The sequence below is a fragment of the Uloborus diversus genome, chromosome 9, assembly GCF_026930045.1.
Source record: "Uloborus diversus isolate 005 chromosome 9, Udiv.v.3.1, whole genome shotgun sequence".
Taxonomy (NCBI): Eukaryota; Metazoa; Arthropoda; class Arachnida; order Araneae; family Uloboridae; genus Uloborus; species Uloborus diversus.
This window is the reverse complement of record NC_072739.1, coordinates 132,197,560-132,213,271: the sequence shown is the minus strand read 5'-3', so window position 1 is coordinate 132,213,271 and position 15,712 is coordinate 132,197,560. Positions and strand designations below refer to the sequence as shown.

At 36.1% G+C, this 15,712-nt stretch overlaps 1 protein-coding gene across 1 annotated transcript in view; it reads right to left on the bottom strand.

Moving 5' to 3' along the window:
• Positions 1 to 1,643: 1,643 nt before the first annotated feature.
• The window catches only part of LOC129230107 (glyoxylate reductase/hydroxypyruvate reductase-like), a 55,361-nt gene continuing 41,292 nt past the window's right edge, over positions 1,644 to 15,712 (bottom strand). The window contains exons 7-9 of the mRNA XM_054864508.1: positions 14,991 to 15,150; positions 4,977 to 5,107; positions 1,644 to 1,762 (exon numbers count right to left, since the gene is read on the bottom strand). Coding sequence (XP_054720483.1) covers positions 1,644 to 1,762; positions 4,977 to 5,107; positions 14,991 to 15,150 — 410 coding nt within the window. The remainder of the gene's footprint in view (positions 1,763 to 4,976; positions 5,108 to 14,990; positions 15,151 to 15,712) is intronic.

The window sequence follows — 15,712 nt, the reverse complement described above, 5'->3', positions numbered from 1 at the left end:
CGTATTATTGTTGTTACTTTACTCTATGCATCTAATATGTAGAAGAAAATATTAGTTACGTGAATTTTTTTGAATTTCAACGGATTTGAGCTATTTGGGGTGTACTGCATCCATTTTGACCATTTTTGGGAACTGTCTGTATGTCTGTATATGCGTGACCGGCTTTTTGTGGTCGCTCTGCAGCAAAAACTATTTCAGGAAATCGAACAAAATTTGACACACATACAATGCCCTCATGTGAACTGATACCCCAGGGATATCTGTACCTAGGGCATATACGGCGCCAATGCATCGGCACCGATGGTTCAACAATTTAGCCATCGGCATCGGCGGCCGATGCTAACTTGGAAAAAAGCCAAATGGCCGATGTTTTCGAAAAAAAAAAAAATAATTTGAATTTTGACATATTGAATTCAAAATATGTTTTTCGCAATCACGAGTGTGTGTGTGTGTAGGCGGGTGTGTTTGTGTGTGTAGGCGGGTGTGTTTGTGTGTGGGGGTATGTGTGTTTGTGTGTAGGGGTATGTGTATGTGTGTGTTGGCATGTGTGTTTGTGTCTGTGTGCTGGCATAAGTGTGTGGGTAGTTGTGTGTATGAATGAATGTGTGTGGGGGGGGGGGGGTATGTGTATGAGTGTGTATTCGTATGTATTTGTGTCTGTGTGCAGGCATGAATGTGTGGGTAGTTGTGTGTAGGTGTCTGTACGTATGCGTGTGTGTATGTGTAGTTGTGTGTATGTGTGTGTGCGTGCGTGTGTGTGTGTAGCTGCGTATGTATGCGCGTGTGTGTAAGACATGGATGCAACCTGGAGACGGCTTTCGCTATAGGAGCAGCATCGTGAGGAGCCGGTCGACGGTGATGGTGGGAAAATAATATGATAGGACGCCAAAAACAGTCAAATGAAAGCAATAAGCAATCGTGATTGCTCAAAAAAAGGACTTTTGCTGTTATTAACGTTAAAATTTCGTGTGTGGGGTATGCGTACGTTTCAGTTGTGCACTTCCTTTTTTGTTTTTAATCGGGTGCTCTAAAAGGCCTATTTACTTTTTTTTTTTTTTTTTGGCTATTAATTACTTATTTCAATACAAAACTAATATAGCGTCTTAGACTTTGCCGAATTGGAGACTAACTTGGAAACAAATATGAGATGGCGAAACCGGTTTCTGTGACATTTTGATGGACTCCCGACGGTAGTTTTTAATTTTTCGATATTTGTAATATGAATCACAGTAATGCAGTCTTTTCTGAACCGCTTCGACGGAGTTACAAGTTTGGGACCCTCTTTCTCTATTACGGAACTTGTAAAACATTTATCATAAGCATTTTCGTCGCCCACTTGGCGAAAAATTTGGCGATTTTTTTTTTATTTTTTTAAAAATCTGGTTTCAATTTGGCCACTGTTGGTGATATTTAGAGAGTTTCCTATTGAATCACATGAAAGTTGCCAATAATCGGGAAATAATATTAAACTGGTGTAAAAGGAAGTCATGTGATGACATCAGCTAATTTCTATTGGAGTCATTCCAAAACACACACACAAAATAGCGAATGACCCATAAATTAATTTATTTCCATTTATTAAATATGTACATGAACATGTAAAGAAACAAATTTTTCCAATAATTGAACTCCAGACTTGTTTTTTAATAAACTAGAGTAAGAGGATCTCGACCTTCTAGAACTTCGATGATGTTTTCCGCTGTCAGGGAGCTCTGAGCCCACATGGCCGATTCTTCTAAGGCTGCGATGTGAGGTGTCACAACTGCAATGAAACAGAAAAAAATAGCCCGTTAGATTTTAATCATACAGGGATGGTAGAAATAGATACGCGTCATTTGTCTTAGTTGCAAATGGCAAGAAGGGGTGAGCATCATCGTGTGTTGTCGAAGAAAGTATTCGTAATGGTGGTTCGGTGATTACTTCTCGGTGAGCAATTCGCCTTCGGTTCCAACCAAGACCGCAGAAAGCCATGGCTGGCCCCTTGACAGCTGTGTCGGCGGGCTCCTCCCGGTCCCCAAAAAAAAAGAAAAGGGGAAAAAAAGAAATGAGCGAAAAGAAGAAAAAAAGGGGGGGGGAGAGAAAAATCAAAACTGCTTACTAGAAATCAATTAACTCTATTTTAAGTGCACATCAGTAAATACCAAAAGATTAAATTTTACTTAATCTTTACGTTTCATTTTAGTCGGATTCTCCCCCCCCCCTTTTTTCTTCCTTTCTTTCTTTTACCTTTCTTCTTTCCTTTTTTTTTTTTTTTTTTTTGCGTCAATGTCGCCGCCCCCCTCCCAAGGCTCGGGCCCCTAGTTTCTGACTAGGCTGACATGGCGTCTCTTCGGGCCTGGCTCCAATATGGCCTACCTGAATCAGTTCAACCTGAATCAAACTATTCACATTTGCAATATACCAACAGCCCGTTTATGACTTCCAGAGACTGCCGTTTCGTTCTTGTTAAGGAGGCATCAGCTCGGAATAATCAAAAACCGAACTGAAGGCAAACGTCATCTCCTTAAGATGACATCTGTCACTTATGCAGTTATTTTCAACATATCCATGCGAATAGGTATTTATAGCACTAGCAGGCACAAAGTCAAAATATCTACCAAGAATGGACATAAGAAGCTGCCCAAGTTGCGCTTTTTCACAAGTTACAACCAAATGTTCTAAAACTTGTCAAGTGTCAACAGCGGTAATCCTCCTACTGACGCCGTGAACATGCCAACCTCCTAGATTACTTCCATAATTTATTTGTATTTCGGTTTTTGAAATTATGTGTTCTAATAAGAATAGTTCGAATTCATATTATATGTAATATCAAATTTTGTTTATGAAATTACTTACATTTTTTTGATAACCAGCTCAGCTATTCGAGCTAACTTTGGTTTCAAATTTTCATTGTACTATTGTGTTGACTACATATGGTGGTCTGATTGGGAGGGAGGGGGTAGTTAACTCACATTAGTGTTCAAAGGGGCCACAGAATTAGAAAAGGTGATCTAGTCAATTATGATCCTGGAAACTTCGAATCCAGCTTTCAAGAAAAAAAAAAGAAAAAAACAGCACCTGGAAAGGAGAAAAGAAAGAAAAACAGCTGTTTACTCAAATTCTCCTTTCACGGAAGAAATAATTTTCTTTTTGGAAAAATGGAGGGATTGTAGAAAAGAAATTTCGGATTAAATTGTGGTTTAGGTCTCTTTCTGCTCATGAGTCTTCAAAAAGAGCCATCTGGAAGAATTCAAAGAGAGCCGCTATAACACAAGACAGTAAATAGGGCATCATTGACGACCCACTCTTATAAGGGGTCTTTCAGGAAGATGTTGAAATAGAATAAAACAAGCTGTGTTTGAGGTATTAACGAAATTCTTTTTTTATTTGAAAAACCCATGCAAGTCATTTTGCATGGAATATAACATCGTTTAAACGTCTACTGGGGGCCTCCGTGGCTATGTGCTAAAAGCTTCGTCTTCTAAGCCGGAGGTCGTGGGTTCGATTCTCCGCCGGTGCCTTGGGTGTTATTTCCTTCTCTTGTGCTTTAAATCTTTCCTGTGTGTGTCTGGAGGCGAGACGCTTAGTACGCAGTCCTCTATGTGTATGAAGCTGTGTAGTTTCTGAATAAATGTCTACCGAGGCTTCTCATGGTGGCAGGTATGCGAGTGGTGCAATTTTCGATGACCTTGCTGCATAGATCCGGCTGAACTTGTGCGATGGCCTGGATTAAGTTGGCTAAGGGCATCGGTGGATTTCGGCTTATTAGTAAAGAGCTGTAACTTCAAGAAACCCCCACAAGAAAAGTCCAGTTGGGTCAAATTACACGCTCTTTGTAGCCATTTCACGTTATCTCAGCCAGAGATAATTATACAATTAAATCGTTTATGCAGAATGTGCATCGCGGCGACTGCTGTGTAGCAATTAGCACCATTCTACTGGAACCACATATCGTTCACGTTCATATCATTCAGTTTGGACCAAAAGAAATCGGTTGTCATCGTTCTGTAGAGCTCACCGTTTCAAAAAGGAACGGACGAATGACAACGTCGGCCAAAATCCGCACCAAGCTAACTCTGTAGATTCATTGCCACCTGGGGAACTTCGTGTCTGTTGGCATCGTCCCACATAAAGCTGTGAAGGGCCATCGCATTTGCCGTAGATGGGTGAAAGGCGCGCAAAGCTTGCACAAACGAACACTCATTTCCATAATAATTTTTTTTTTTCATTTGAATGTGATTCTCAATCGCGTAACTTTCTATTTGGCGTCCGTGACTGAATAATAAACACAGATTAGACGAATGCCACGAAAATAGCATAGCCGCCATATAATTTCCCACATCTACATGCGCCAACCGAAAGACCCTTTAGCTCAATGAAAGAAACTACTTCCGTCCCAAATTAGTTGCTACAACTGAATGCACTTTTAAACTGATACTGATGATTTTTAAATTTTTGTTATTATATTTTGTTATTAGGATTTCAGTGTGGTATGCTATCAACCAACAACATGTACTTACCAAGCACTTCCCCCTTCCCTCCTTAAGCAGAAACAGTTTAGTTTAAAACATCCAGGCTTCGCACTCTTAAGCCCCGCCCTATTTTGTAGGGACTCTAGTACCAGTATATGATTAATGGTGGAAGAGTCCTAAGAAAATTGAGCATGGCTTAAAGGTGTGTTTTGAAACTACTGATTTCCTAGATGGAATGCTTGGAAAGCAAATGTTGTCGATTGATAGCATATCCCATTGAAATCTCTGAAAAATATGCAAATAAAACGAAAAAAATAATAATAACACTTTCAATCTTATATACAAAAGTATTCAAATGTAGCTTTTGATTTGCGTCAAAACTTTTACCCCAACGTTGCAATTAATTCCGAATTGTAATGCTCAACAGTACGTTAAAAAGATCAACGTAGGTAGAGGCTTGTGTCGACCGTCTGTTCCCAGGAAATTAAAAAATTCTTGAAACTTCGGAATTGTCAAAGCACTCACTAATGTTGGGTAGTGACAGCAACTCGTGATCACGTGGCAGGGGCTCAGGATGCATGACGTCGATGGCAGCCGCTTTGATGCGTTTCTCTCTTAAAGCTTCCACCAAGGCTTCTTGGTCGACCACGCCTCCTCTGATTCAAAAGAAATAGATTCTTCTGTATTTGAATTTAGAAAAAGCTAAATTGGCTGCTTAGATTTTGTTCATTTATTAATTGAAATAGAGGATGCAATGGTTTGTAAATCACAAAGTAAGGAAATTAAAAAAAGATGACTCGCTTATGGAAATAAAATATTAAAAAAAAAAAAAAGAACCGACTACAAAACTGCAGTAGGAAATTGCTCTAAAAAGTAAAAAATAATTTTATTCATCGAAATCCATCGATACTACTTTTGAACATAAATTTTGAAATTCTCGCAAAAACGATCGGGAAAATGATGTGTAACCATTTTTCGGTTGCAATTTTAACTCCCCCCCCCCCCCCAAAATAAAGAACAAAGCATTTTAATGTTTCTATTTACTAGAAAATCGCCCGTCAAGGTATGACCGGTTAAAACTGCTTTACATTTGAACAAAGCAACTGTCTGTTTTGATGATATTTGGTAGTTCAAATTTTACCCCAAACTCCACTGAATCTCTACATAGTATAAAATGAAGTCTCCAAAAAGCGTCTGTGTGTTTGAACTCGCAAAACTCGAGAACTACCCGGACGATTTCGCTGAAATTTTCACAGTTTGTTCTTTTAAGTCCTGAGAAGGTTTGCAGCCCTGTTCGCAAACAATTCGATGAATAGTTCGTTTTTTTTAATTCCAATTTAGGCCCAATTTTCGCATAAATTCCTGAATATGGGGGTTAAAAAATTACTTGCACAAATTAATATTACATATCGTTAGAAAGAGTAGAATTTTTCGCGTTCTACGCAATTTGTTCCAATGCTCTAACTTTATTACGGCGGGAGTTACTGGCGTTTTTAGCTCTAATTTTTTTAGGCTTAGCTGAAATTTAGGCACTACTTTCTTCAATATATCTCTCAATAAAAAGTGACGGAAGTGTCCCACAGTTTTCATTTTGAGAACATTGGAAAGAGCTTCTTTTTTTACTTCAGATCTAACTCGACCTAAAGTCGAAAGTTTTACCCTCTATCTCCATTAGAAAAAAAGTTACAAGCGAATTAAATAAAGTTCAAAAATCTGTTCTCTATTCAAGCTTTTAACCATTTTGTTTTACGTTTCCACGGTAACGCTTTTTGAATCCATTATTTCCATCTTTCTCATTTTCAATTCTTAGACTTATTTTACTTTGTGTTTCCATGGTTATGCCTTTTAAATCAATCTTTCTCATTTTATTTTAATTTCTTAAAAGTATTTTAGTATCAGTCGTCATTGTTGGCGAGAAAACTTTGCATGATTGTTTTTTTTCTTTCATTTAATTCTGGTTATTGAAGATACTTCACTTGACGCAATGTTTTTTTTTTTTCCAAAGTAGACCGGGCAAAGCCGGGCAATGCAGCTAGTTAACAATAAACTCCAGCTGATAACTAAATAAACAAAGGTAGCGTTCATTGTTGACCACTTTTTCGTTTCTTAATGAGTTTTACTCGTAAAACAGTAAGATTACCGGATGCAGTTCAGCCTTTTTCAAAATAAAGCATTCCCCTGCATGTCAAACACTACGAAAAAACATTGTCAAATTATCATGCTATGGCGCGAGTTTCAATGTTGGTGACGTCGGGAACGTTCAGTGATTTTGGCTATTATGTATATGAGGATATTTTAATTAATGTAATGTTTGAGCTTGCTATTGAAAATCCTGGGTGCATTAAAATTTACATTTGTAATTGAATTACGGTTAAGTATGATTTTATATATTGCTTTTGCGCCAACTTCACATGACTACTTTTTTGAAGATTAAATTTTGATGTAAATTATGCCTATGTTTGTCTTTGACGTAAATTCAGCGCATTATTTAATTTTAATGATTTTTCTTTTCCAATTATTTCAAATTATATGCAGTTTATTCCGCGGGCCGCATACAACCTACCGACTACATATTAGCTCCGTTCACATGGACACTTTCTACCCAGGAAAAACTTGCTTTAAACCTCAATTCCGGTTATTTCCCGGGTAAATGCATTGAAATGGGTAAATGTGGTTCGTTCTTCGTTCTCCTCCGTCGTATTTTTGAAAGAAATGCTTTTATTTTCGTGAGTAAAAGGATAAATTCATCTATATATATAACTAGTATGTTGTGGCCATCACGAAACTTTCTTCTATATTTTTCCTTTTTCTGATCCCTCCCCATGCTTGACGAGGAAGCAATATTCCTAACAAAAACAAAATTACACATGCAAAAACTTGACGACCATCCCAATGTCTGAATTATTGTAAAAACAAAACAAAGAGCGAAAATTGAAAGTTACTTTAAAAGCCTTACTTGAATTAATTACAAATATTTTATTTATTAACAAACATAAGATGGCAACAGTTAAAAATTTTAAATCATCATTGAGATAATATTTCCGATCATTTCCATACAATTAAAATCACGAGAAATACGCAGACGACAATCTATTACGATTTATCTTTCTTATTGTTGCATTAATAAAACTATTTTTATTCGCAAAAAAAAAAAAAAAAAATCAACACTTCTTGGAGCGATTGGAGTCAAAATTGAACCAAAGCCTGTTTACGTATGGATTCACATATATTCCAAATTTCAACCAGAACGTAGCATTACATCTTGAGATAGGGCACTCACAATGGAAAAAAAGAACGGGCGATTGCGCTACCCCTTTTTTAGCTGTTGACACCAAAATAAAATCAGCTCTTACAACCCTTAAGAGCTACTTGTCAAAAATTTTTTGTTTGATTCCGTTCGTTATTTCTTGAGATACAGCAGTCACAATTGACGACAAAAAACGTTCTATAACTCAATCCCCGTTTGAGCTATTGACACCAAAATTGAATCAACACCTGCTCCTGTTAGGGGCAACATATGGACCAAATTTTGTTTGATTCCGCCAGTTACTTCCTGAGGAATGGCAAGCACACGTAACTCAAAAAACGTCCCATTGCTCCACCCCCCTTGGAGGAATTCGCGCCAAAAACCAATGGGCACAAGTTCACATAGGGGCACATATGTGTACCAAATTTCGTTCAATTTCATGCGGTAGTTTTTGCTGTAGAGCGGCCACAAAAAACTGGTCACACACAGACGTGACACACACACACACATACACACACACATACACACACACATACACACACACACACATACACACACATATACACACACACACACAGCCAGAGACAGACATTTTCCAAAAATAGTCGAAATGGACTCAGCACACCTCAAAACGTTCGAATCCGTCAAAATTCGAAATTCGAAAATTTGCACGAATCCAATACTTTCTTCTATATATCATATATAGAAGAAAGTAAAAATGAATGTTTGTCTGTATGTCATCCATGAACTCAAAAACTACCCGGCAGATTTGGCTGAAACTTTCACCGTTTGTTATTTTTGGTACTGGAAATGTTTATAGACCAGTTCGAAAAAAATCCGATTGATAGTTCCTTTTTTATTCCAATTTAAGTCACAATCCATTGGATAAATACGAATAAAATTATTGGCTGCAGAAATTAATTCGCGTGAAAGATCTCATTGATAAGAAGTTAGCTGTTGCCATTTTTCTTGAGTTTGAACAAATAAATTCTTTCTTTATTGCTTTATGACTTTTCATGCAACGGGGGGATTTAAAACTTTTTCTATTTGATATTTTTAGCGATTGATTGATCTTGCAAACTGCGTGAGTACGAAATTTGAGTATAGTCACGGCTTCACTTGATACCTGGACCGATTATTTTGAAAATTGCTATATATATGTATTTTTCCACGGAGAAGGTGCATAATATGCTCATTGAAGCCACTCGCCACCAGGTGGCACTGCAGAGTAGCAACTTCTGCCCCGTTCAACCGATTGTCATGAAAATCAGTATAATGATGTATTTTTTTTGCTGGCGTAGCAACGCGCGTCGGGTACAGCTAGTGAAAATATAAAAATTAATTTGACATCGTAAGTAAACTTATTTCTGGAACTCATAGCTTATTCCCAGCTATTTACGATGAAGGATGATCAAAAACCTCTTTTGTTTTTTGAATGTGTTGCTGGTGGATAAATTAATTTTCATTGGGAAATTACAATGGGGGCATACCTTTTCTATGACAAACATTACAGAACAATTGGTCTCTTATTTATCGAGAAATCCGAAAAAATGTGAATTTTTGACAATGTCCTAATATTCTTGTGATATAGTGCATGTATGTTGAAAATGGGATGAGAAAAAACTATGTTAAAAAGGAAGAGCTTTTAATTAATCACATAGAAAGGTAACACCTTTCATGCTAAACGTACTTACAAGTACTGTACATTAAAACAGTGTGTGCTATGGTACTGTTAAATGAATGTCATTGATTGCTAAACGTCACGGTCAAAGTAAGCTGTTAGGTAAATTGGGAAGTATAATAGCGCACTTATACATAATCAGTTTTTTGCAAATTGCAGGACGTTTGCGCCTTAAATTGTTTTCCTAAAACTCTAAAACATGGGCGGATTTATGGGGGGGGGCAGAAGAGGGCAATGCCCCCCCCCAGTTTTGGGAGGACTTTATGTAGTACAACACATCTTCCAAAAATAAAAATATATATATATATTTTTTGGAATAGTTCAGATGGGCATGGCTGGATTTATAGGGGAGGGGGGCATAGGGCAATGCCCCCCCCCCAGTTTGAGAGGATTTTATATAGTAACAACACATTTTCCAAAATCTTAAAACGAAAAAATCACGACTTTTTCTTTTTTGAATAGTTTAATGAAAATGAAGAGAAAAACGAATGTCCTTTTCTGATGGGAGAAAAGAAGAAAAAAAAGGGGGGGGGGGGAACGAACATTAAATACAAATAGTACAGCTGTCACTGGGGTGCTGAAAATGTGTCTAAATTCACTATTTCGGACTGAAAACCATTCGGCCAAGTATATGAATGAAAATATAGGCTAAACCAGCTATACATTAAGCTGCAACACTTATTATAATTGACGATTATTTTAACAAATTAGAATCTAAAGCAAAGGAGACCCCTCCCCTATTCGCGCTAACAGAACGATCTACTCGTTATGATTTGTGTCAACATTTCAAGTATATTTGTCCATAATATTTATGTTCTTAGTAGATTAATTGTCCTTTTGAGAAATTCTAAAAAACATAGCTTTTTTCTCTTCTCTCTGTCTTTTTTTTTGTAAAGAGAGAGAGAGAGAAAGAAAATAAATACTACCGCAAACTGAATAAATTTCAGTTATCTGAGTATTCTGATTAAATGAATCTTTTTACTTAGAGGGAGAGTACAATTTTACTTACTTTATAAATACTGTTTAAAAAGTAAGGTAAGTCATAATCATCTAAGTGAGTCAGTCCTTGTCATAATTGAAATCTAAATAACTGAGTCATCAAAAGTTTTGGAAAAATTTGCTGAAATTTCATAAAAGTCTATAAAAACCTAACAAAGATTGGTAAAATCGTAAAAATCCTTTAACCGTAAAAACTGACGAATTTTCGTAAAAATTACAAAAAAAATCAAGCAAAAATTTGCAGGTAAGACTGGATTACAAACAGGGCCAAATTTGCCTATAAGCAGGGGCGGCAAATAGGGGGATCAAGAGGGGGCGGTTGCACCCCCAAATGTTTTGAATAGAAGGATAGAAAATGGGTGAATTCAATTTATAGAAGTCGGAAATCAATGTTCATTTAAAAAAATCTCGCTGGTTCTCAGTAACTATTTGATGAAACGCGACACATTCCCAGATTAGAAAAAGTGTTTTTCGTTATTTGGATGACGAGTTAGAAATTCATGAAGTATTTTCCGGCCTTTTCAGAACATAGAAAGCTGATAGAGAATAATGGTTGATTTTAACTAAAGAAGACATTTCCTCATATAGGCTAAATATTTCATACTTGTATGCCCAGTGTAATGATGATCTGTCCAATATGAGAGGCTAGTGCAAAGTGGTGTGGCTGCAAGGTTTTCACAAGAAAATTCCTTGATATATCACATTCACTTTTACACTCATTTTTAAGTGTATATTTATTTGATGAGTGTCCATCGCTTTCTTTTGCTAGAAACACGTTTCAGCTGCTTAATGTATTATATGCTTTCATGGAAACTTCTCAAAAATGCATGTGATTATTGAATTAAAAAAAACATATACAAATACCGTTTATGGGGCTCTATAACTATGCAATCTCGGAGTGACAAAAAGTGGTCTTCAAGAGTTAAAATCATTAAAACATTTCTCGATAACTTCAAAGCACCGATTTGACGACTGGAAGAATTATTGCAAAACGATTCTTTCAATGGTGAAAAAGCTCATGTCCTTCAGCATGTATGATATCGTTTGAATTTTTATTGAATTTGTATTGAGGAAATTTTTTTTAAAAAAATGCTTTACTCTATCAAAACATCCTCAATCCGCTACCCTTAATTTTCGGACTATTCAAGCCAAAGTTCAATCGACAATTGATCTGTGCACCATACTACCATAGTTCAATCTACAATTGAAACTTAAAATAGATTTTGCATAGATGTATATTTCAATCAAGCGTGAAACTTTTCAAAAAAATTCTTTCTCCGAGCCAATTTTAAAAAAGCGCAAAAAAAAAAAAAATAAATAAATAAATAAAAATAAATAAATAAAAGTGACATAAACCCACATGATGATGTGAAGTCAAAGATTTATTTTTTAATATTTTGTATGAAATAATAGATTCAGTTTCAAGTGAAACTAACACAAGATTTGATGATAAATATTTTTCCGTATGGTTTGCTCTATATTATCTGAATTGGATTTTGAAAACGAAAAATAAAATGTTTCAATTATGAGAAAAATTTTTAGCATGAGGCAAAAAAAAATTACAAGCAATATACCGACAAGACCGGTTCACATCCAGAGACTGCAGTTTCGTCCTTGATATGGACCCACCATTCTGGAATAGTGAATAACAGAGCTAAGGCAGAGGACATCTCATTGAAGCTGAGAGCGCCGACGAAACTAGATTATTCAATGATGAAAAATTAAGTTCCTCACAATTTTTGTAGTTGCCTGGGTGATTTTGAAGAGCAAGATATAAAAAGTGTTTTGATACATAACTTTGTTACTTCAATTATTTTTTAACTATCAATCAGCTTAGCTAGTAGAAAAAGATTTTTTTATGTTTCAGGAGTTTAGAGAATTATTTTTGAAGCACAATGGGCAAAAAGTTCAAACGAATGCTAAAGAGCATGCTAAAGAGCATGGGCTTTTTCACCATCTTTTCTATTTAGCTGTACTGGCAAAACAGCACGACACTGGGCGCTGATAGATTAGTAACACGATTCCCTGCTCTTCCGAATTCCAAAAATCATGCATTAAAACTTTTCCAAAAGATATTATAACTTTAGTATCGAGATGTTTTGCATGATAACTTATTAGAAAGTGAATCAAAATTTTAATTGTTTCTAAACACTAATTTTTATTCATATTAAACCGATTTTATGACCACTTCCTGTCAGCTAATGTGTGTTTAGGACCGCGCTGTAGCAATACATATTTGAGAAACTCGACCCCCCCCCCCCAAACGAAATGCTGAAATGCCGCCCCTGCCTATAAGATAAACAAGCTATTGCTTAGAGCCTCTGCTTTGAAGTGGGTCCCTAACTCCCAAAAATAATTCATGATTCGTTCCTTAAAAAATGGAAATTGTTTGAAAAAACTAAGTTCATTTTTAAGTGCTTGAAAACCTTGAATATTTTGAAACGTGTGGCTACAAACCTTAAATTTTAAAATTTCTAACAAATGGTAGAGGGGGAGGAATGCCAAATTATGTCAAATTCAGCTCCATGCCACATCCTGTATTAAAAATGTAAAAATCATGGTTCTCACGTTTGTTACCATATTATTTGAAAAAAATTTTGTGACTCACATGTTTCATATCTTGCTATTTATTCAATCCCGAATGCCGTATTTTGGAAATTCTTTTGTATTGATTGCTTTTATCTTGCTTCTTCTACATATTGCCCATCTGTTTAGCACGGAAAAAAATCACGGAAACTTCTATTTCTGCCCCACTTACAACTGAAGAAAAGTTGTTGTCATGTGAAATCTATGGTTTCCTTTTTCTTTTAAATTTAAAATAGCTATATCTCACAAAGTCAGAATAGGATTGTAAAAATTTACAATCAAGTACTAAAATATCAGAGACTGGAAAGCACAAATGAAGTGCGTTAAGTAATTTTATTTATTCTAGAGTCCTTGAAAATAATTAGATAAGTCTTTGAAAATCCTAAGCAAAGTGGGTTCCAATTACTTCTACTGCATATTGTTAATCTGTTTAGCCAGAGAAAAAATGATACACTACCTCTATTCCTTTTCATTTTCTGCACTACTTATAATTAAAAAAGGCTGTTGTAATGAGAAATCTATAGTTTATTTTTTCTTTCAAACTTAAAATAGCTGTTTCTTACAAACTTAGAACAATACTGTACAACTGTATAATCTAGTTATCAATTTCTATGTCTACCCAATTAACCTTTATAAGGCTTCAAAATGCAGAATTTTATATCCATTTTACAAAATTTCCTCCGGGGGAGAAACCTGGCCCCCTAAAATTGGAGATATTCTATTTCACACTTAAAAGGGAGCCTTGCGTCACTCTTGATACCGACAGCATGAAAACACACATTAAATGAAAACGACACACAAAAAAATAAAGCATGAAATTATGCATTACAGGAAACAGACAAAAACATGGGAGTGGGGGGCGATAAAAATGTTGCTAAAAAAAAATCCTGCCCCCCCCCCCCAGGAACTCAGTCTTAAATCCGCCTATGCTCTAAAAGTGATTCGGATAAGCAGAAATTCGAATAGTTGGAGTTCAGATAATTGGAACTCTACGTTGAAATTCTGTTTCCCTTGACTCCAACTGACCCTGCATGGATCCTTATCATTCTGGGAAATTCAGACTTATGGAAATACCAGCTGCGTCGCCCGGCTTTGCATGGTACACCTCGCAAGTAAAAATTATGTCAAGTGACTCAGGCTTGAAAAAAAAAAATCTGAAAACTTTCCCGACAGGTTGCTGAAAAATAAACAAAAAGGAAAAAAAAACTTAAATCCCCCGATTGCAGGAAAAGCCTCAAAACAATAACCAGAATTTTATTTGTTCGTATTCAAGAAATAAATGGCAATAGATCTTTCTTCTCGATGATTTTCTTCACGCTACAAATTTAAATAAAAGCATTGTTCAACAATGGATATCTAATTGAAGGCTTACCTACATTTTAGCATGAAATTAGTTTAAAAGTTATTCGCAACTCCGGAGCTCGAATACGCTATCTTGCGGTGATTAATAATACTAAAGAAAAAGGTAAGACATTCCATTCCACGTGTTTTCTTTGGGGTAAATTACAGGCTTCAGACAATTTATGGTGTAATGTAATTTCAGAAGAATAGAAAAGAAAGCTTCCCACAAACACGATGAAAAATTACTGTCATTCACTAAGCGTCAAAGCAAGTTATAAGTTACGACATTTATTTGTTTTACCTTTTTCATCCGCCATTAGACAGTGGCTGCAGCGCCCCCTATAGTTTTTTGGAGTTGCGAATAATTCACGCTCTAATAACCTTGGGACGTTGAGAAATTTTAACTTATGCAGAAAAATCAGGGGTTTCAATGGACATTTTATTCCAATTTTTGCGAACATATTTTCGCCCTCATACTGTAAAAAAACGACATTTTCGGGTCCTGAAATTAAAATTCTAACGGTTCGGTTCTCTTTTGGCTTTCGAACCCCCCCCCCCCCCTACGTTTCTTCTCGGGTGCCCAAGTGACTAATTTGATCGAGATCCGGCGTAAACTGTAGATCTGTATAGCGAACATACACACATTATATTCTTTGTTTTATTTACATAAACTAATACAACTTACCGGCTAGTGTTGATGAAGGCAGCGCTACTCTTCATAAGGGAGAATGCTTTTCTATCGAAGATACCTCGGCTCTTCTCCGTCAAGTTGCAAGTCGAGATCACGTAGTCCGACTCCTTCAACAATTCTTCGAAAGGGGCGTAGCGAGCTCCCATTGACTCGACTGAGAAAAAAGAGGGAAAATGCTGTTATCATTTACTAGTTAACCCACTACTATGTTGTTAACTCCAAGACCGCAATAACAATATGTATACAAATACAGGGTATCCTAAAAAAGACTGACTGTTTTTAAAAATGTATAATAGGAAAGAAAACGGTAAATGATTAAAAAAATAATTCTTGCAGAAAATTCATGTGGTGGGTCGTAAATTCCCCCCCCCCCCCTGAGTTCCAAATTTTAGTTGGAAATTTTTTTAATAGATGGTGCTGCAGATAGTAAGCCCGTAAATCAGAAAAAAATATATAGAAAATTACATCATAATTTTTCGAAAATAATGAACAAAAAAAAAAAAAAAAACAATGTTTTCAAACAATCGTCGACTGTAATCCCCAGTCGCAACCGGAGGAAAAATCGGTGAATTTCAATTCTTCTTTTTTGACTTACCGGCTTACTATGTGCAGCGCCATCTATTGAAACATTTTTGAACTAAAATTTGGAACTCTGGGGGGGGGGGGGGATTAGGGCCCACCACATGAATTTTCTGCAAGAATTTGTTTCTAATCAT